Source organism: Palaemon carinicauda, chromosome 2, assembly GCF_036898095.1.
Source record: "Palaemon carinicauda isolate YSFRI2023 chromosome 2, ASM3689809v2, whole genome shotgun sequence".
In the NCBI taxonomy this organism is placed as follows: domain Eukaryota; kingdom Metazoa; phylum Arthropoda; class Malacostraca; order Decapoda; family Palaemonidae; genus Palaemon; species Palaemon carinicauda.
Window position 1 is genome coordinate 88,560,178 of NC_090726.1, and position 21,376 is coordinate 88,581,553.

General features: G+C 41.5%; 1 protein-coding gene across 21 annotated transcripts in view; it reads right to left on the reverse strand.

The window, feature by feature from the left end:
* The window catches only part of LOC137625896 (zinc finger CCCH domain-containing protein 18-like), a 384,898-nt gene that overhangs the window by 90,026 nt on the left and 273,496 nt on the right, over window positions 1–21,376 (reverse strand). For all 21 annotated transcript variants that reach the window (XM_068356883.1, XM_068356874.1, XM_068357032.1 and 18 more), the window contains one exon: window positions 3,645–3,698. In XM_068356883.1, the coding sequence (XP_068212984.1) occupies window positions 3,645–3,698 (54 nt within the window). The remainder of the gene's footprint in view (window positions 1–3,644; window positions 3,699–21,376) is intronic.

A 21,376-nucleotide genomic window follows, 5' to 3' on the forward strand; every position in this document is an offset into this window, starting at 1 on the left:
TGGAAAATCCTGCTTTTTTTATGGAGGTCCTCTGGAAAATGTAAATTTGATTAAGTCTGTTCATGAGCTTAACAAGTACAAAGTAAATGTTAATGGAGTCCTATCAAATGAATTTCTAATGAACAGTGGAGTACGCCAAGGGAATGTGTTGTCACCTATGTTGTTTATCCTCCTTGTGGATGGTGGAGAAGGATTAGATTGGTAAAAGGAAATTAGCTGACCTAGAGTATACTGATGACGCTGTCCTTATTAGCAGAACACCACAGGACTTGCAAAGCTTGCTTACCAAAATGCATGAAATATCACATGAGATTGGTCTCAAGATAAATAGAAGAAAGGCAGAGATGATGAGAAGGGCATATGCAATAGAAGATGATATATCATTGGAAGGAAAAAGGATTAATGAGCAGCAATCATTTAAATATTTAGGAACTTTGATCCCTGATACAATATCTTTACAATTCGAGTTTAATGAAAGATTGAAAAAAAAATCAGACAATGGCTAGGTTAATTAAAATTTGGAAATCAAATCGCCTGAAATTACATATAAAATTAGGCAATTGGTATATGTATGTATCAGTTTAGTGAGATCAGTGTTACTGTATTGACATGAGTCTTAGTATGGCAATGAAACAATATCGAACCGATTTTGTAGATTTGAAAACAAAACTCTCAGAAGAATAATGAGAGCTAAATGGCAGGACAAGAATAGAAATGAAATTATATGAGATTACTCAAGTGCCACATGTGGACAAGATCATGGTAAGGGATAAATGGAGATGGTTTGGGCATGCTCTTCACACTCCCCAAGAGAGATTAGTTCACCAAACTTTCATCTTGGCTCCAAAAGGCACTAGGAGGATTGGAAGACGCAGGGCTACATGGCTGAGGACTATGAAGCGTTAAGTAGATGATGATGAATGGAGAAGTTTTGATTTAAAAGCTCGATAGAAAAGACTGGCTAAATCTAACCGAGGCCCTTTGCGCCAATAGGCGTAGGAGGAGATGACGAGGATAAAGGTAGCCTGGAGAGTCTTTGGACTTTTGGGATATTCTCAAAATGATCAGCAAGTGAATTAATCGCTTCCAAATAATTCATAGTACATTGATCATTACTTTCTAATACAGGTGGAGAATTTGGAGTACACTTGCCAGCAATTTTATGAAATTTCCTCCCAACAACAGAAGGTGGGGTTCTTTTATTCACCGAAGAAACAAAAGATGACCAAGGCTGACACCGAGCAGCTTTAATTGTTCACCAAAATCATGCTCTGCATTTCTTGTAACTATTTTGTTCAGTACAATTTCAGTGTCACCTTATTAATGCAATTCTTGTAAATCTATGTAACACCTGAGCTTCTGGCGATTATCAAGGAACTGATCGTCAATGGAACAGGAATGTCCCTTTTGAAATGGAATGCACTCCAGCTGTGTGAAGACTTCCATTTAGTAAATCAATGGTATCATTAACAATTTCAAGTTTGTCTGCATTACCTTCTACTCCATTCAGTTCTTTAGATTTTTTCCGGTCAACTCTATCCAAACACCACCAAGGGGATTTGTAATCAAGTGAGCCATTGTTAGTTGTAATTACAATAGGTGCAGGATCACTTGTATAAAAATCATCCAATGTTTTCCAGTGAAAGTCAACTAAACAGTTAAAGCTTACTATTGAAAGATCAATGCACAACAAAGTACATGTCTGAACATGGATTATGGATTAAGTAGTCTCACCTGTAGTTGGAACTCCAATATCTTTTTTTTCTTTTAGTGATGCTAGCAGATTGCCCTTTGAATTTGCTAAAACATCTCCCTATAAGGGATGTCTGCTGTTCATATCTCCCATAAGAATAAATGATTGTGGGAGGTAATTTAACACCTCAGCCCCATCATCATAGAAAATACTTCTCATTAGGAGGCAATTTAAGTGAACATAATGGTGTATTTTCTATTTAGATCTATTTGGACTGCGAATGTTCGTTAAGTAGTATGTAGATGTTTTTGGGGTATGATATGGTGAACATACATGACACTTCCGCCATGAATTCTTCCTTGAGGATTACATGGTGTTCTGTAACTAACATATTCTCTAGGCCATGGAGTAAAACCATCTAGCATTGTTTCTTGTAGAAATGCAATTGTAAGTGAATGGTTATAAATTAGAAGCTTCAGCTTTTCATATCTAACCCATAGACCATGACAGTTCTATTGTAAGATTGAATTGCAAAGATTAGGTTTTCTTTTTGGAAGATGCTCAAGTCCTCCTATCCAAGTTTTTTTTTAATTGGTGGGAATATCTGACTCTCTCTTTGTAAACGTAGGTTTTGCTAAGCATGGTTTGAAATTTTCTTAGCAGCCTTCCTTTTCAGTTGAGGGAGATGATGAACCTCCCCATTAATCTTTGATACTGCACATTTAAATTTCTTGAAGATTCATCATCTATACTTTCAGATAAAATACCATACCTATTAGCAACAGGCATTTCAACACTTCTTATTGGAGGGGAGAGAAATGGTAGTCTCCATCTTTTTCAATTAAAAGATGGAAAGATATGTGGATTATGTATCTCCCAATGACAGGTGTATCCAACAACTATCTAGCAAAAGATTCTTCCTCTACATCTGGCAATGATGTCTGAAATGACAACCTTGGGTTGTTCATCCAAGAAGTGAAAGATTCAGAGGAAGGAAGCAGTGCCTCTTTGATGAGATGCACATATTCCAAATCAGGAGGTATGGTATCTGCCTTTAAAGGTGATTTAGAAAGTGCAAGCTTTCTATTACCTGGTCAAGGTGGTGTTGCAATTCTCTCTGGATGTCCAGCATCCTTAGAGTTTGAGGCCTTGGTATAGCTTTTTGTTTTGCTTAAAAGTCAACAAGCATATGCCACACTGATATGCAAATTTCATTTGTGCTCGAACTTGAAACATACTTTCCTTGTGAGGAACAGTGAGGCAATTGCACTCCTCACAACAATAGTTCAAATCACTGTACTATACCTGTGCAGCAATTGTTGACAAATCCAGAGGATGGCAAATTGAAACGCAACAAAATTTAGCACAACCCAGAGGATGTGCAAGTTGAAACTATGCAACAGAGAAACAAAATAAAAAACAAAGCCTTGGTGCTTCATTTCCTACTATTAAATGCTAGTATTTTATCACTTTACTAGAGGCATATGCCTCTTGAAAGGAAAGAAAATATGATTTTCTTTTTTTAAATTTTAGGAGTACATGTTGATAAACCAAGCTTCTGGAGAGTAATCAATATGAACATCAGGTGAGGTTCATAGATATATTAAAGCATTGTACTTAGGATTCCTATGCAATAATGCCCTGTTATCTGTAGGTAAGGCCAAAAGGCACACAGATAATTAAATACTGGATAACATTGAATACCTTTAGTATAACCATTATCCTGTACTTATAAAATGCATATATAAGGACAGTATTGTACAGTACTGTAATGATAATGATGATAACTCATATTAATCATATAAACTACAAACATAATGCCAATATCCTCTTTTCTTCTTGGAATTGACTGTGGATATGTAGATCAGCATATAACAGGAACATGTTATATATCAAAGTACACTAAAAAAGTATTTCTAACGATACCAATCAAAAAGAGCACCTGACTAACCTTTCCCTGAGAGGTACTTTTGGGGGTTTCACATCAATAGGTGGAGGCACAATTCTGCAAAACAAATAAAATTTTAGTATATCCAAATAAATGGAAAATTACAGAGAAATATCAAGGCATATGGAAAACATAGTAGAAATAAAGGAATTTTCATAAAATTTCTAATTTCTATTATCAATTGATATTTATATTGCTTCCCTGGAAACTTGCTTGTATCAACTTTTAATCCCTTAAAACTAGGTTTAAGCCTCTAAGCCTACTATCAAGAGAGTCTAGCAGCTAAATGCAGTGACTTTAGCTTGGGTAAGCAGTACTGTCCTTTATCTACTGTCTCAAAGATGAAAATAATCCCTATCCTCTTTACATCATTAGTCTATGGGGAGGTGGGTGGGCATGTATATGAAAATCAGGAGAGTATAGAATTAACAAATCTTATTAAAATTGTGTTTATTTCTATGGCCCTCTCCCAACGTTCATATTGGTGATACTTACTCTCTGATGGAAGTAGGTCACTAAAGGAAAAAGGGATTGGCCATTATAGCCCTAAAGTACCAAACCTATTCATTATCCTACACATACCTCTCAGTCTAGTATTTTGGTAACAAGCCATCTCAAATAAAAGATTGTAATAAATTGATTCTCCCAATTGTATTATTACTAACTTGATTTTCCAAATTTTTCCTACTCTTCATTATCTAATCATTATGTAATTTACACAATACCATACTTTTTAAAAGAACATTTTCAATCACAAAATTAATTAAAATTTACCCCATTAAGAAAACCAGCCAACTTATATTTCATCACATTTCTAGTAGCTAATAGAGCACTTAAAAGACCACCAATCTGGATAAGCAAACCAGGTCACTTTAAAATGCTAAGTGAATACCGACTTGGTCCTTCACTGACCTCCGCTAAATTTCTTAAGAAAGGTTACTGCCAAAACTAAAAGATGTGGGGCACTTCTAATATCAAGATCTATACCTTCTAAGTCTTTAATTTGACTTTAATCCAATTCCTTGTGAGCATCAGCAGTAAAACTTTTAATAAGAGGGGACATGCATTCTTATGGTCAACTCTCGTTATCAGCGATTAGTTTATAAAAAATGGCTGTGTATGTTAAATTTGCATAAAAGAAAATAAAATCCTACAAGAATACATGGTAAGTTGGTCTAATGTGGACCCTCATTTGCCAGCTTCATTCATATTTCAACTAAATGAACTGTATTTTACTTTAAATAAATTACTGTATTAACTATGCATTATTACATTTAATAACCATGTTGTATCGACTATGCATAACTACATTTAATGTCCTTGAGTTTAAGTATGAAATTAACATCACTAAATCTCATTAATTGTGGATCGCAGTTCCCTGCATCATTTCAGGTGAATTTTAACATTCATGTACTGTATTATACTTTTTTTTTTCTTTTTTTTTTTACTTTTGGTTGCAGTCAGCCGATCTCAAGCTCCTACTTTCAAGAATACGAGCACATATGAATAAAGAGTATCGATGATATAATTATTGAACTTGCTCAAAACATCTTCATAATGAATATTATATCAGCACTAATATGTTTTAGCTTATCATAAGTTTCATACAGTTCTTTTATGACTACTATTTATCAGTTATCACTTGGACATATAAATAACTCACTCTCTATCTCTCAGGGAGAGTTGCCACATATTATACACATATAGCGAACAAAACCAAAATCTTTGTTTCCTTAAAAAGTTTCAATTAAATACTATACATAAAATATATTTTCACTCTGCTCAAGTCTATGTTCTATAGTAGGATGAACTTAACAACAGAATATTTGATTTTGTCAGCTGATCTCTAGTTTAGCCAACCACCTCACGTATATGTACTGAAATAAATCTAAATAATCCTGGTTTTCGATATTAACTGAGCTTCATTAAATATTTTTTGTATTTTTCTAATATTAATTTAAGGAGTATTTTAAGAACAGCAATTACTGATTGTTTCTATTTCAGTATTGTCGTAAGCTGACCTTAAGGTGACGGACAGCAAAGAGACTATGCTCACATATAATCATGAGTATTGTTGACATAATTATTCTGACTAAAACAGTATTATTTGTCAGTTTTATAACTATTAAGTTTCTTGTTTTGACTTGCCTTCTTTTAAGATTTTTAATAGTGAGGGGTACAGTAGTATTCGCTGATTTCTAATGGTAGTTTTCTTTTTTTGACATGTGTTTAACATTATGCTGTATTTGGAAATTTGTAACACCACTACAAGTTTTGACTTTTGTTCTTTGGCGATTTTTAATACTGTACAATATTACTGGCTGATTTCTAAAGGAGAATTTCTTGTTTTGACTTATGCTTTTTAACATCAAGCTGCATTTGGGGATTTCTATCTATAAATTTTTAATTTTACTTGCGGTTTGGCAATTTTTTGCAGTTAAAAGATTTGGTGTCAAATTTAGCATTTTAGCATTGTAAGAAATTTACGAATACCAAACATTTGGATAACAAATTGATTATATTAAAAAAAAAATATTTGGTAGGCTACATGCTAATGTGAATAGGAATACCAAAAATATTCGGATCATCTCTAGTACCATATATACCTTTACAAATGTGGAATAAGGCCAGCTTCCAGTATGAGCTTAGAATAATGCTAGTATCATACATAACTTCTGCTTGGTGAGGATGTACCTGACATCCTAAACATGAGCTTTAGAGAGGAAGCATTCTCTGATATTCCAAATAATTGAACATTCAATCAGTAAATGCCTAACAGTCACCAGAACCAAGCAATCATCACACAAGGATTGGTACCTGCCAGTCATCAAAAACTTGTGTGTTACACGAGTGTCCATTTCTTAGGCAGCAGTGGGCAATTTTCCTTCTTCTAGGCCTATTATCATATTGTCATGGAGGTATAATACTTATGATTTCCATGCTGCTCTGACCCACAGAATTCCAATAATGATGCCAAATATCACCAAGAAATCTGCTGATGTGAGGTAGAAAGTCATTACACAGAAGTGGATATCTTCCCGTAAGTAATTTATCTGCTGCCTCTTATGCTAGTTTGTCTGTCTCTTCATTTCCTGCACACCCTAATGAGCTGGAAGCCAGCAAACTTAACTACTGTACCTTGCCTGTAGTGTTACAAATATACAGCCAGTCTAAAATATTCTAAGCTTAAGGGTTGGTTGGGTTAAAAAGTCAATAACAGTAGAACACTTTTTGTATCACTACAAATGGTACAGTAACCCTCTTTCATTATTACTATTTTTTTCAATAGCACGGAGAATACCAAACAGCTTTGCTAGAAAGATGGATGATGTTAAAGGGAATGCATGTTTACAATTAAAAGAATATTGTACGCCCCAACTCCGTTAACACTAGATTTAGAGCCGTCCGTATACTGTGCAGTACATAAATCAAGTAACCCTGTGCTGTTGTGCATGTTCCAGAAAGGTAGATTGAAATTCCTCATTGACCATGTTACCTTTAGACTCTAGAGCCAGTAAAATACTTCCAGAAGTCAATCTCTAGAAGTTTCCATGGAGAGGTAACTAATAACTTAAATGGTAGTACTCAAATACTAGATAGATTCAAGCTATTTATCATCAGATGTTTCTCTTTATTGGCAGTTTGAAAGAACAGTGAATTTGGAAGCCTCTGTAACCTACACCAGCATCTAATCATAGTAAATTAGCAAGTCCAGAGGCTAGTCACCTGCACCAAGTAACAGACTGGGGATAGGGGATGACCTAGAAGCCCATGAGCTTTAAATAGTCAATTGCAGATGAATTATAAATAATATTTAATGAATAAATAAGGCTTGGCCAATGGGTGCTATAGTCCATTTCTTTTATCGAGGCAGATTTGCACCAACTCGCAGCGGTGCCCTTTTAGCTCGGAAAAGATTCCTGATCCCTGATTGGTTAGAATTATCTCGTCCAACCAATCAGCGATCAGGAAACTTTTCCGAGCTAAAAGGGCACCGCTGCGAGTCGGTGCAAATCTGCATCGCAAAAAGAAATTGACTATAGTTAATCAGGCACAAATGTATTGCGTGCAGGTTAAAAGAAGTTTTACTCTATATATATATATCAATTATATATGTAGAGCAATACTGCACCCTTCTTTACGTAAGTTACAACTTTATGTCACTCATCCTAAAGTATCAAATATAAAAATTAAATCTACTTAACGACATTTTACCCAACCTTACGTCGGTTTCTATGTCATACAATACAGATACAGTATATACAATAGTGTAAAGTACTTAACATGAAGGCTTATTAATATAGAAATTAGCTTCATATATAATGATAGCAAGTAGTAAGTACAGTAATTTTCCATGTTTGATAAAAAGAAATGGAACATATCCTAATATGGCGTAAAGCTGACCAACATAAAAAATTGACTTCAAGTCCCTTGGAATATATTATGTTGGGTGGGGTATTACTGTACACATACATACATACATACACATATATATCACAAATTTTAAGTAATTTGTATTTTTCCTAACAATACTTACCTCGAACTACTTTCTTAGGAGGATCTGGGATCTCCTCATTAACCGACCACGAATTTTGCGTAGTTCCCCCTCTCTTCGTTACCTTGTTGGGGTGCTCCGGGGCGGAAGGATACTCGCCCTGAGGCGACCCGGGGTCAGCACGCGAGGCTGCGCTGCTAGGTCTGAGTTGTCAGTAAGCATATGTTTAAGTCCTACTCGAACTCCTGTAAGATACTCGGGGCAGGATGGGTGGGCAATAACTCGAAAGTAGTTCGAGGTAAGTACTGTTAGGAAAAATACAAATTACTTAAAATTTGTGATTTGTTCAAATACAGAGTGCTTACCTCGAACTACTTTCTTAGGAGACTTATACTTTAGGAGGAGGGAGTGACTTACAGGCCGGAATATACCAGAACATCCTAGGTCACGAGACCTAGATAGGAGGCTAGGTCTAGACGACCCAGTGGAGAGGTAGGAGAGACGGGGAAAGCACGCAAAAGTCTACCTTATGTACAACTCACCTTTATATATACAGTAATCCGGACATGGTTTTCCCTCCAGCGTCCATCTCTCACATGGAAGGAGGATAGGAAAAGGGGAACAGGAGAGGGTAGCAAGGAAAGGGGGGAGTAAGGAGGAACTTGTGTCACTTGCAATTGCTTCCCATGGGCTACCTGGGGCCCAAAACCACTAAACTTGTTGCATGGCGGAAATTACTGGCCCAATGAAGGCGTCCAGGGATTTCCTCGCACCGTCTTTCAGGTAGTGGGCTGTAAAGGTGGATTGCCTGGCCCAAGTACCTGCTCGCATGATTTGGCCCACTGCCATGTTGGTGTCAAACGCCAAGGAAGTGCTAAGGCCCATAATATCATGGGGTCGCGGGGTCCCAGGAACCGTGGACCCATCACTGTCAGAAGCCCTCTTGATAACTTGCCGGAGCCAGAAAGATACAGTGATATCTTTGTAGCCTTTGACTGCCTTAGTCTGTTGAGTACCTGCCTGATGATATCAAAGGGGGGGAAGGCGTACACGTCGAGACCGTCCCACGAGTATTGGAAGGCGTCCTCGAACGCTGCTGTCGGGTCTGGTACCGGAGAACAGAATACGGGTAGCTGCGCATTGAGCCTCGTGGCGAACAGGTCTATCACCGGGGAGTCCCACAGCTGGAGAATCTCCCGTGCCACCTGCGGATGTAGAGACCATTCCGACCCTACTACCTGCCCTGTCCTGCTGAGGCCGTCGGCCAGAACATTTCTCTTTCCCAGAATGAACCTGGCTGTGAGCAGAATGTGGTTCTCTTCGGTCCATTCCAGGATTTGAGCTGTGAGGGCGCACAGTTCTCTTGACCTCAGGCCTCCTTGCTTCTTTATGTATGCCACTACTGTGGTGTTGTCGCACGAGGGCTACCGAGTTTCCCCGAAGAAGATGGGCGAATGTCGCAAGGCCCTTTTGTACTGCCATGAGCTCAAATAGGTTGATATGAAGGGTCTTTTCCTCTAGTGACCACTTTCCCTTTGCTGTCTCTACGAGTAGATGAGCTCCCCACCCCTCTTTCGATGCGTCCGTGAAGAGCAGCATCTCCGGAGGGGCAGACGCGAACGGTATCCCTTTCAGTGTGTTCTTCCTGTCGGACCACCAGAGGAGCATGTTCTTGGAGACCGGGGTCATCTTGGCTACCTTCTGAGGGGACTCCTCCGCCGACCAGAGGACCTTCAGATTCCACTGTATCTGCCTCAGCTTGAGCCTCCCTTGAGGAACTAATTTTTCCAATGAGACCAGGTGTCCCACGAGTCTGTCAATCCTTGGCTCTCATAAGACTGTCCGCCAGAAACGGGCGAATCACTTGGTCTAGGTTGTTTAGCCTCTCCTGGGAGGGAAACGCCTTCGCCAGCTGGGAGTCCAGGACCATCCCTAGGTACGTCATCCTGGTGGTTGGGACTGACTGGGACTTTTCTAGGTTGATAGTAATCCCAAGGTCCCTGCAGAACTGTACAAGTTTTGTTCCCTGCTCCTTTAAGTCTGCCTCAGAGGCTGAAAGCAGCAACCAATCGTCGAGGTATCTGATCAGCCTGATGCCCTGTTTGTGTGCCCAGACTGATACCAGGGTGAACACCCTCGTGAAAACCTGAGGAGCTGTTGACAGGCCGAAGCAGAGGGTCTTGAACTGCAGGGATTGGGACCCCCATCTTACTCTGAGGAACTTCCTGCAGGAGGGGTGTACGGGAATTTGGAAGTAGGCATCCTTGAGATCCAGAGACATCATGAAATCCCTTTCATGAAATCCCTTTCTCTCAAGGCCGCCAGCACCGACTTTGGCGTGTCCATCTTGAAGGAGGTCTTCTTGATAAACTTGTTCAGGGCCGAGAGGTCGATGACTGGCCTCCGACCTCCTGTAGCCTTCTCCACCAGGAAGAGCCTGCTGTAGAATCCTGGGGATGGTTTCTGGATGGGTTGTAGAGCTCCCTTGCTCAGCATGGCTGCCACTTCCCCTTGCAGGGCTGCTCTCATCTCGGTGTCCTTGGGCGCCAGCCATTCTGCAAGACGTTCTGGGATAATAGAGGGGGCGGTTCCGACAGGAAGGGAATCCTGTATCCCTCCCTGAGGACTGTCACTGTCCAGGGGTCCGCACCGTTGTCTCGCCATGCTTGCCAATAATGTTTGAGGCATGCTCCCACCTGAGGCGTGGGAAGGTGTTGGGGGCCTCGCTCCCTATTTCCTTCTGGGGAGACTGTTAGAACGGCCTCTCTTTGAGCCGGAATATTTTGGTCTAAAGGAGGCCTGGGCTGGGGCGCCGCTCCTGCGGGAGGGGCGTGGGGATTGATGCCAGGAAGGGAAAGAGGCCTCCTGTCTAGCCGGAGGCGTAGGCGGGTAGGCCCCGTCCGCTGATGGTCTCCTGTGTGAAGGCCGTCTTGTCGCCGGCTGTCTGGGCTTGGTCGAACTCTTCAATTTCCCTACTCTTTCTAGCGTCTCCGCCTGAAGGGGGAACACGGTCTCGCCCTACACCGGTGCATTTCTCAGGAATTTAGCTTGCCGCTCAAGGAGTCAACGGGGCAGTCTGTTCAGCACTGTGTCCCTTCTCCTCAGAACCCAGTTTGCCGTCTGGGTCAGTGACTGGAAGGTGAGAAATTTCATTGCCCTCTCCCCCCCCCCCCCCTGAGCGGATCAGTTCCTGCAGCAGGGCCTGGTTCTCTAGGACCGATAAGTTGTGCGCCAGTTGAAACCCTGCTAGGGTGCACACCCACCAGTCCAGCCATGAGGTCACATTGACTGTCCTGAGCGGTGTCCTCCATCATGGTGGCCTACGCTTGTGAGAACACCACCGGGGCAGTAAGACTCCTCTCATTTGTGTTGCCCTGGTTCAGGGTAGCGACGGCTTCTTACAGTGTGCGGGGCCCTGAGTGCCGACCATCTGGCACATAAAATTTCTTTTGAGTCCTCAGTCCCGGAAGGAGCTTGAAGGAACCTTGGGCTCTCAGGGAGTTCTTAGGGGCCGCCACAAACCGATCGACGTGCTCCATTCCCAGGGCAACGTCGGGTGCTAAGGGTAGGGTCAGGGATGGCTTCTGTTGAACAGGATTGTCAACCATCCTGCCCAGGCCTGACAGACACGCCTGCTCCGATGATGGCTGTGGTTCGTCCAGCCTATGGTGGTGGCAAATTAAGGCTAGCACTTTCCTATAAGAAGAAACCTCGTCCGGGGAGCACTCGCCGGTGTCTAGCAACTCCTCCACCACTTGCACCTCCGTGTCGGTAGCATCGTCGAACATGGAGGGATCCGTGGGCGCGGAGGTATCCATTCCCTCGTCGGGATGATGGAGCGGCTGTCTCCGTCACGGCTGGAGCCGCCGGGATGGGGGTAGCCGTCATGGGTCTACCCCCTCCCGGGGAAATCCGAATGGAGCTACTTGCAGGTCGCAGCAGCGGCAGGTTCCGTAACTCGGATGGAGCCGGTGCGACAACGCGGCTGGGGGCCGAGCTGCTGGGTCTCATACGCGGTTGTTGCCGTAGAGCGGATGGAGCCGACGACTTGCCGGGCAAGGGCAGGGGAAAGTGTGCCAACGGCTGCACCCGATAGGCGGGCGGAGCCGAAGAGACACTGGGCAAGGTAGCGGGAGCGGCTCCAGCGGCCATCGAGGCAGGCACTGGAGCGGCAGCCATCCTGCTCGACCAGCGAGGGGGAAAAGCCACTCTTACAAACTTCCTCCTCGAAGAACTCTTCTTCTTGCTCCTTCTCCTCGAATACTTCGCCTTCTTCCTCGCAGGGCTTGCGTAGGAGCTAGTTTTCCTTCTTCTGGACCTCTTTCACTTCTTCCTGGTGTCCCGGTCGTTGGAATCCTCCGACGAGGAAGAGCTGTAGGTCGAGGAGCTGTCCGAGGAGGAAGACGAGGAGGAGGAGCTGTCGGAATCTTCTGTTTCTTCGACAATTTTTCTAGGGGCCCTGGGTCTAGATACTGGGGTCACGGGCTGCATAAAGTCCGGCGGAAGCGTTGCTGAGGGCACCGGGGGCGTGCGAAAAGCGGCTAGGGAGGCAAACCCGCCCTCGAACTCTTCTTCCTGCCAATTGGGGGACCTGAAGGGCGTCCTAGGCGCAATCCAAACAATGGAGTCGGGGTCCGAAGAACACGTGGTCCTCCTTTCTTTGTCCCGGCCGCCCCCGGAACCCACTGAACCTGAAAAGCACTGCCTCGATGGGGGTGTAAGCGCAGTTTCGGGCTTCCCCCACACCGGGTCTTCACTGGAGACAGGTCCTGCGGGCACCAGGACCTCGTCCACGACACACACTTCCGCCACACTAGCAGATCCCCAACATGTCTGCGTAGGCCCCACATGAACAGAATCCCCGATATCAGACTCATAAGGAACGGCAACAGGCCGTTTCCCCGCAACGGACTTACCTTATCCCCTACTCTGGGTAGGGGAAGGTGAAGGAGAACCTCTCTCCGAGGGCTCTGAGGGCGACGTCAAAGGCGAGGTGAGGCCCGCCTTCTTGGGAGATCGTTCTTCTTAGTGGCGAACAAGGTCCACTGAAGCTCGGGCCAGGACTCACACTCCAGGCACGTGGAGGAAGGGGAGCACTTATTTCCCCTACACGAGGTGTGCGGGTTGACATCGGTACCAGCTTTAGGCCCGGGACAACGATGCTGGGATTCCATAATTAAGGAAACACGAACATGCAAGCAACACAAGTACACAAGGGAAAGGGTAATGAACACAAAGGGAACACGTGGTGCGCAAGGGATGAGGAACACAAATGAACACATGGTACACAAGGCGGATTGGACGGGATAAGTGAGAGAAAGTGGTGAGATGATATCTACGCTGCGACCAGACGCTTATTGACGACTCAGACCTAGCAGCGCAGCCTTGCGCGCTGATCCCAGGTCGCCCCAGGGCGAGTATCCTTCTGCCCAGGAGCGCCCCAAAAAGGTAACGGAGAGAGGGGGAACTACGCAAAATTCTTGGTCGGTTAATGAGGAGATCCCAGATCCTCCTAAGAAAGTAGTTCGAGGTATGTACTCCGTGTTGGAACAAATATATATATATATATATATATATATATATATATATATATATATATATAGACATAGTTATATAAAATGCATATAATGAGATGGGTTGATTTCAATTCAAGTACAAGTTGATATACTACTGCTAGAGTGTTATTGGGTCCTTTGGCCAAACATTACTACATTGTATCCCTCTCTCTCTCTCTCTTTAGTTATAGTTCATTTTTTCTTTGCCGATATACACTGAATAGTCTAGCCTATTCTATCCACTTTCTCTCTCTGTCCTCATACACCTAATAACAATGAGATTACCAAACAATTCTTCTCTCAAGGGGTTAACTATTGCACTGAAATTGTTCAGTGGCTACTTTCCTATTGGCAAGGGTAGAAGAGACTCTTTAGCTATGGGAAGCAACTCTTCTAGTAAAATGACACTCCAAAATGAAACCATTGTTCTCTAGTTTTGGGTAGTGCCCTAGCCTCTTTACCATTGTCTTCCAATGTCTGAGGGTAGAGTTCTCTTGCTTGAGGGTAAAATTAGATCCACTATTCAATCTTATTTTTTTCTTCCTCTTGTTATATGAAGTTTTTATAATTTATATATGAAAGATTTATTTTGAGGTTATTATTCTTACACTTTGCTTGTAGTGTATTTCCTTACTTCCTTTCCACACTGTGCTATTTTCCCTGTTGGAGCCCATGGGCTTATAGAATCCTGCTTTTCTAACTAGGGTTGTAGCTTAGCAAGTAATAATAATAATACAAAACCTGAACTCAACAGGAATATGTAAGAAAAAGTCATAATCAACTTTTCTCTCTCTTTGTAGCAGAGTGGTATGAGTCACCATAACCTCAATTTCGACTTGATCCTGGTTTGAATCCTTGGCTAACCAGAAGCTATTACCATAAAGTTAATTACCCCTTGGGTCTGATCCTGAGGCAGAGCGAATTTAATATTAAGAGGTATTTATAGCTTATATGATTAAATGAAAATCACAAGTAAATATGATAAATATCATATATATACCCTATGTATGTACATTATGAATATATATATATATATATATATATATATATATATATATATATATATATACAGTAGAACCTCGGTTTACGAATTTAATTCGTTCCTAATGCGAACTCGTAAACAGAAAAATTCGTATCGCGAAACGAATTTCCCCATAAGAATGTTATAAAATCGAAATAATTAGTTCAACCCATCTACAAAAACCAATTTTCACAAATTTTTCCTCACACATACAGTACTCTACTGTACTTTACACAAAATTATTAAAATATTGCAGTCATTTAATGATGAAAATATGGATATGCATGCACAGTAAACCTGAACTTTATCTTAGAGGAGTGTCGCTGCTGGCTTGATGGAGACGAGAGGAGGGGAAGGAGGAGGAGGGGGTTACTGCTTGGAGGGAGAATCTCCCTCCATGAGAACTTCAGGAACGTTGACTGGAGTTCTCTCGCGAGAATGGCGTTCACTATCACTGGTTTTGCGTTTGCGAGACTCTTGGTCGTCGTCTTTCACAGTTCTTTTCTCCCCCTTCACAAGATATTTTTCAATAGACACCTGCTTTTGTCTGTTCTTTAAAATTTTATAGAAGTGACCCACCCCATTATCGACTAATAAATTTATTGCACGGTCTGTTTCAGCTTTATTCGGGACATTTTCCTCAAGAAAACTTTTCCCGTCTTCCCACTTCTTTAAAAAATCTTTTATCTCACTCGAAGACAGTGATTTTGCAGTGCCTCCCTCCTCCTCAGATGAGATTTCCTCTATTACCTCTCTTTGCTGCTGCTCGTGCAGGTCCTTCAGCTCCTCGGTGGTCAGCTGCTCCTTATGCTCCTGCAGGAGGTCGTCGATGTCATCCGTGTCCACCTCCAGCCCCATTGCCTTGCCCAAGGACACAATATCCTCGTCAACTGCTTCCTCCTGGTTGGGTTCGAACCCCTCGAAATCCCGTTCTGCAACGGCGTCGGGCCACAGTTTCTTCCAGGCGGAATTGAGGGTTCTCCTGGTGACTCCTTGCCAGGCTTTATCAATTAAAGTCAGGCAGTTGTAGATGGAGTAGTGATCCTTCCAAAACTCTCTGAGGGTAAGGTTGGTGCCCTCTGTTACTTCAAAGCAGCGCTGGAACATAGCTTTGGTATAAAGTTTTTTAAAATTTGAGATCACTTGCTGATCCATGGGCTGGAGTATTGGAGTGGTGTTGGGGGGTAGGAACTTCACCTTAATGAACTTGTATTCCTCCGCTATGTCCTCTTCAATGGCTGGAGGATGGGCAGGAGCATTGTCCATTAACAGCAAGGCTTTGAGTGGGAGGTCCTTCTCCAGGAGGTATCTCTTGACTTCGGGACCAAAAACCTCGTTCATCCACTCAACGAAGAAGATCCTTGTCACCCAAGCCTTCGTATTAGAACGCCACATGACGTGCAACTTTTTCTTCTGCACATTGTTCTTCTTGAAGGCTCGTGGATTCTCTGAGTGATACACCAGGAGAGGTTTAATTTTGCAATCCCCACTGGCGTTGGAACAGAACAGCAGGGTTAGACTGTCTTTCATGGGCTTATGGCCAGGAAGGGCCTTTTCTTCTGCCGTGATATAGGTCCTCCTGGGCATTTTCTTCCAAAAGAGGCCTGTCTCATCGCAATTAAACATCTGTTGGGAAACGTAGTCCTCGGAGTCCACGAGCCTTTTGAACTCTTTCACAAAAGACTTTCACAAAAGACTCTGCTGCCTTCGTATCGGCGCTGGCCCCCTCGCCATGCCGAACAACACTATGGATACCCGTTCTCTTCTTGAATTTTTCAAACCAACCACGGCTTGCCTTAAAACTTTGTTTTTCTGCTGATGTGCCTGGCTCACTTCTCACCAAGTCCTCGTAAATGGTTCTTGCCTTCTCGCAAATCATGTTCTCATTTACTGAATCTCCTGCGAGCTGCTTTTCATTTAACCACACCATTAATAAATTTTCTACGTCATCAAGAATAGGTGGCCGTTGTTTTGACAACGACGATACACCTTTAGCTACTTTAGCGGCCTTTATTTCTTCTTTTTTCTTTAACCCTGGATAGGTACGGTCCTCGGACACCCCTTTAAGGGTATACTCGGACGCGAACGACCCCGACGCCAAAAAAAATTCTTGAAAAATCAGTTTTTGCAGTAACCTCCTTTTTTCTTTTGCCAAAAAAAACTTCAATGAATGCTTAAAACAACTGTAAAGATAAATACTACTCATCTGCAGAAAAAATATTTATTATAAATATTTTAAAAAATTAAGTAGAAAAAAAAAAAGACCTGACATAAAAATTCATAAAAAAAAAGTTTATACATATATACACAAATCCTTTTAGGAATTGATTCTTGAATGTTTAGGACACATCTTGATGTATTTTGGATGAAGTCAGACCCATGGAGGTGAAGATCTGAAATGAGAAAAAAAGGGTAACTTTTTTTGGCCAAAAATATTTGTCCAAATTTCATGAATTTTTTTGGGTACCCAAATGAAATAGGAAGTGGCTAATTTTTTTAGGGAATAAACATATGTTATCCTAAAATAGAAATATGTAAAAAAATCTTCATTATTTTGTAAATTACATTTATATCAGGGGCCATATCTAAAGGTAATTTTTTGAGTACTTGGAAATTTCGTAAAAAAATACATATATTTAATATATAATATGATATTTATGCAGGTAAAAATATACCAAAATATCACAAATTCTATAGGGAACAAGAATATATATAGATAGGGCAGCTTACGCTTCGGATATGTCCACAAAATGGCCGCCAACCACACTGACTCAGACTCCCTAATCTGCCACTTGAAATGTAGGAAGGGTATGTCAATTTCAAGGTGTTATTTACTAATCTAATTATTATTGGATATGCATAAAAATTGTATGGTGGGTTGCTGGATAATTGTCGATTATTTTACGCCTATAAAATTAAAATTCTGACCCAAAAAATTTTTTTTGAAGGGAAATAAAATCGAAAAAAAAAATGTAAAACAATATTTTAGCTAAAAAAATTTGATGATATTCAATAAAAAAAAAAGTAAACAAAATTTTCCGACAAATAAACATCTAGAGGAATCATTACTCTGTGATAGTTCCTTAGTACGTAGTAATTTTGAAAGAATTGGGAAAAAACAAAAAAATGGCAATCACCGGAAAATCGAACACATACCTATATATACGCCATATCTGGCTAAAAAAAAGATAGGCATGGGTAGCCAGATCATCTAGAAACACTTTCCAACACTATAAAAATATAAGTTTTGCGACACTACTTGCCAATTCCTTACGGTAACATGACTAAGCAAAAAAATGCAAAACAAATAAAAAGGGGCACTCGTGGAAAAATGGCCATTCTAATATACGGCATCTCAGAAAAAAAAAATTTCAGCCACGTGCTAGGCAAACCATCAAGGCATATTTTCCGACAAATAAACATATAAATGAAATATTACTCTGTGATAGTTCCTTAGTACGTAGTAATTTTGAAAGAAATGGGAAAAAACGAAAAAATGGCAATCACAGGAAAATCGAACACATACTTATATATACGCCATATCTGGCTAAAAAAAAAATAGGCATGGGTAGCCAGATCATCTAGAAACACTTTCCAACACTATAAAAATATAAGTTTTGCGACACTACTTGCCAATTCCTTACGGTAACATGACTAAGCAAAAAAATGTAAAACAAATAAAAAGGGACACTCGCGGAAAAATGCCCAACATTCTAATATACGGCATCTCAGATAAAAAAAAAGACATGCACGTGTTAGCCCAACCATCAAGGCACACTTTCTAACACATAAACATGAAAAAAAATCAATAATATACGGCAATTCCTTACTACGTAGTAAATTTTTACAAATATTGAAAAAAAAACAGAAATTGGCAACCGCAGTTAAATACCCAATATACCAATAACTACGTCGTATCTGACAAAAACAAAATCACGCATGGGTAGCCAGATCATCTAGACACACTTTCCAACATTAAAAAAACAAAAGTTTTACGACACTATTTCGCAATATCTTACGGAAAAATGACTTGGCAAAAAAATTAAAAAAAATTAAAAAGGGACACTCGCGGTAAAATGCCCGACATTCTAATATACGACATCTCAGATAAAAAAAAAGACATGCACGTGTTAGCCCAACCATCAAGGCACACTTTCTAACACATAAACATGAAAAAAAAATGAATAATATACGGCAATTCCTTACTACGTAGTAATTTTTACAAATATTGAAAAAAAAACAGAAATTGGTAACCGCAGTTAAATACCCAATATACCAATAACTACGTCGTATCTGACAAAAACAAAGTCATGCATGGGTAGCCAGATCATCTAGACACACTTTCCAACACTAAACAAGCAAAAGTTTTACGACACTATTTGGCAATATCTTACGGAAAAATGACTTGGCAAAAAAATGAAAAAAAATGAAAAAGGGGCACTCGCGGTAAAATGGTCCTCGTGGTGATGAACGACATTTTAACTAAAAAAAAAAACATGCACATGGTAGCCAAACAATCCACCAAGACTTTCCACAACTGATAACCTATACAAGTTGCACCATTTTACGACAATTTCATAATACGTAATAACTTTGATAATTATGCAAACTACCTCAGAAGGGTAAACTCGGACGCGAACGACCCCGACGCGTCTCAGAAATCGGGGAAGGAGTACAGCTACAGCAATGCACATCTGGACACTACTAGAGCGTGTAGGGGAGACACCTCCTGCAGGTCGATCACCCACAAATTCAGTCACAGGGGTGAGTCACGTGAGAAAAACCTGTTTTTTTTTGACGCTCGGGGTCGCAAACGACCCACCGTACCTATCCAGGGTTAATATTGCGCATATCGTCGACTGCGAGCGATTGAAAAAACTAGCAATGTCTTTCACACGCATGCCTTGGTCATGCTTCTCGATGATCTCCTTCTTCATCTTGATCGTTATCATCAGCTTCTTCTTACTGCTTTCCTTCTTCGACATCTTAGGAGCCATTGTCAATCACAATAATACACAGTACAGTACTGTAATCACATCATACATACATATACCAAAGGCACTTCCCCCAATTTTGGGTGGTAGCCGACAACAACAAGAAACAAAACAAAAAGGGGACCTCTACTCTCTACGTTCCTCCAGCCTAACCAGGGACTCAGCCGAGTTCAGCTGGTACTGCTAGGGTGCCACAGCCCAACCTCCCACATTTCCACCACAGATGAAGCTTCATACTGCTGAGTCCCCTACTGCTGCTACCTCCGCGGTCATCTAAGGCACCGGAGGAAGCAGCAGGGCCTCCGGAACTGCGTCACAATCGCTCGCCATTCATTCCTATTTCTAGCACGCTCTCTTGCCTCTCTCACATCTATCCTCCTATCACCCAGAGCTTTCTTCACACCATCCATCCACCCAAACCTTGGCCTTCCTCTTGTACTTCTCCCATCAACTCTTGCATTCATCACCTTCTTTAGCAGACAGCTATTTTCCATTCTCTCAACATGGCCAAACCACCTCAACACATTCATATCCACTCTAGCCGCTAACTCATTTCTTACACCCGTTCTCACCCTCACCACTTCGTTCCTAACCCTATCTACTCGAGATACACCAGCCATACTCCTCAGACACTTCATCTCAAACACATTCAATTTCTGTCTCTCCATCACTTTCATTCCCCACAACTCCGATCCATACATCACAGTTGGTACAATCACTTTCTCATACAGAACTCTCTTTACATTCATGCCCAATCCTCTATTTTTTACTACTCCCTTAACTGCCCCCAACACTTTGCAACCTTCATTCACTCTCTGACGTACATCTGCTTCCACTCCACCATTTGCTGCAACAACAGACCCCAAGTACTTAAACTGATCCACCTCCTCAAGTAACTCTCCATTCAACATGACATTCAACCTTGCACCACCTTCCCTTCTCGTACATCTCATAACCTTACTCTTACCCACATTAACTCTCAACTTCCTTCTCTCACACACCCTTCCAAATTCTGTCACTAGTCGGTCAAGCTTCTCTTCTGTGTCTGCTACCAGTACAGTATCATCCGCAAACAACAACTGATTTACCTCCCATTCATGATCATTCTCGCCTACCAGTTTTAATCCTCGTCCAAGCACTCTAGCATTCACCTCTCTCACCACTCCATCAACATACAAGTTAAACAACCACGGCGACATCACACATCCCTGTCTCAGCCCCACTCTCACCGGAAACCAATCGCTCACCTCATTTCCTATTCTAACACATGCTTTACTACCTGTGTAGAAACTTTTCACTGCTTGCAACAACCTTCCACCAACTCCATATAACCTCATCACATTCCACATTGCTTCCCTATCAACTCTATCATATGCTTTCTCCAGATCCATAAACGCAACATACACCTCCTTACCTTTTGCTAAATATTTCTCGCATATCTGCCTAACTGTAAAAATCTGATTCATACAACCCCTACCTCTTCTAAAACCACCCTGTACTTCCAAGATTGCATTCTCTGTTTTATCCTTAATCCTATTAATCAGTATTCTACCATACACTTTTCCAACTACACTCAACAAACTAATACCTCTTGAATTACAACACTCATGCACATCTCCCTTACCCTTATATAGTGGTACAATACATGCACAGACCCAATCTACTGGTAC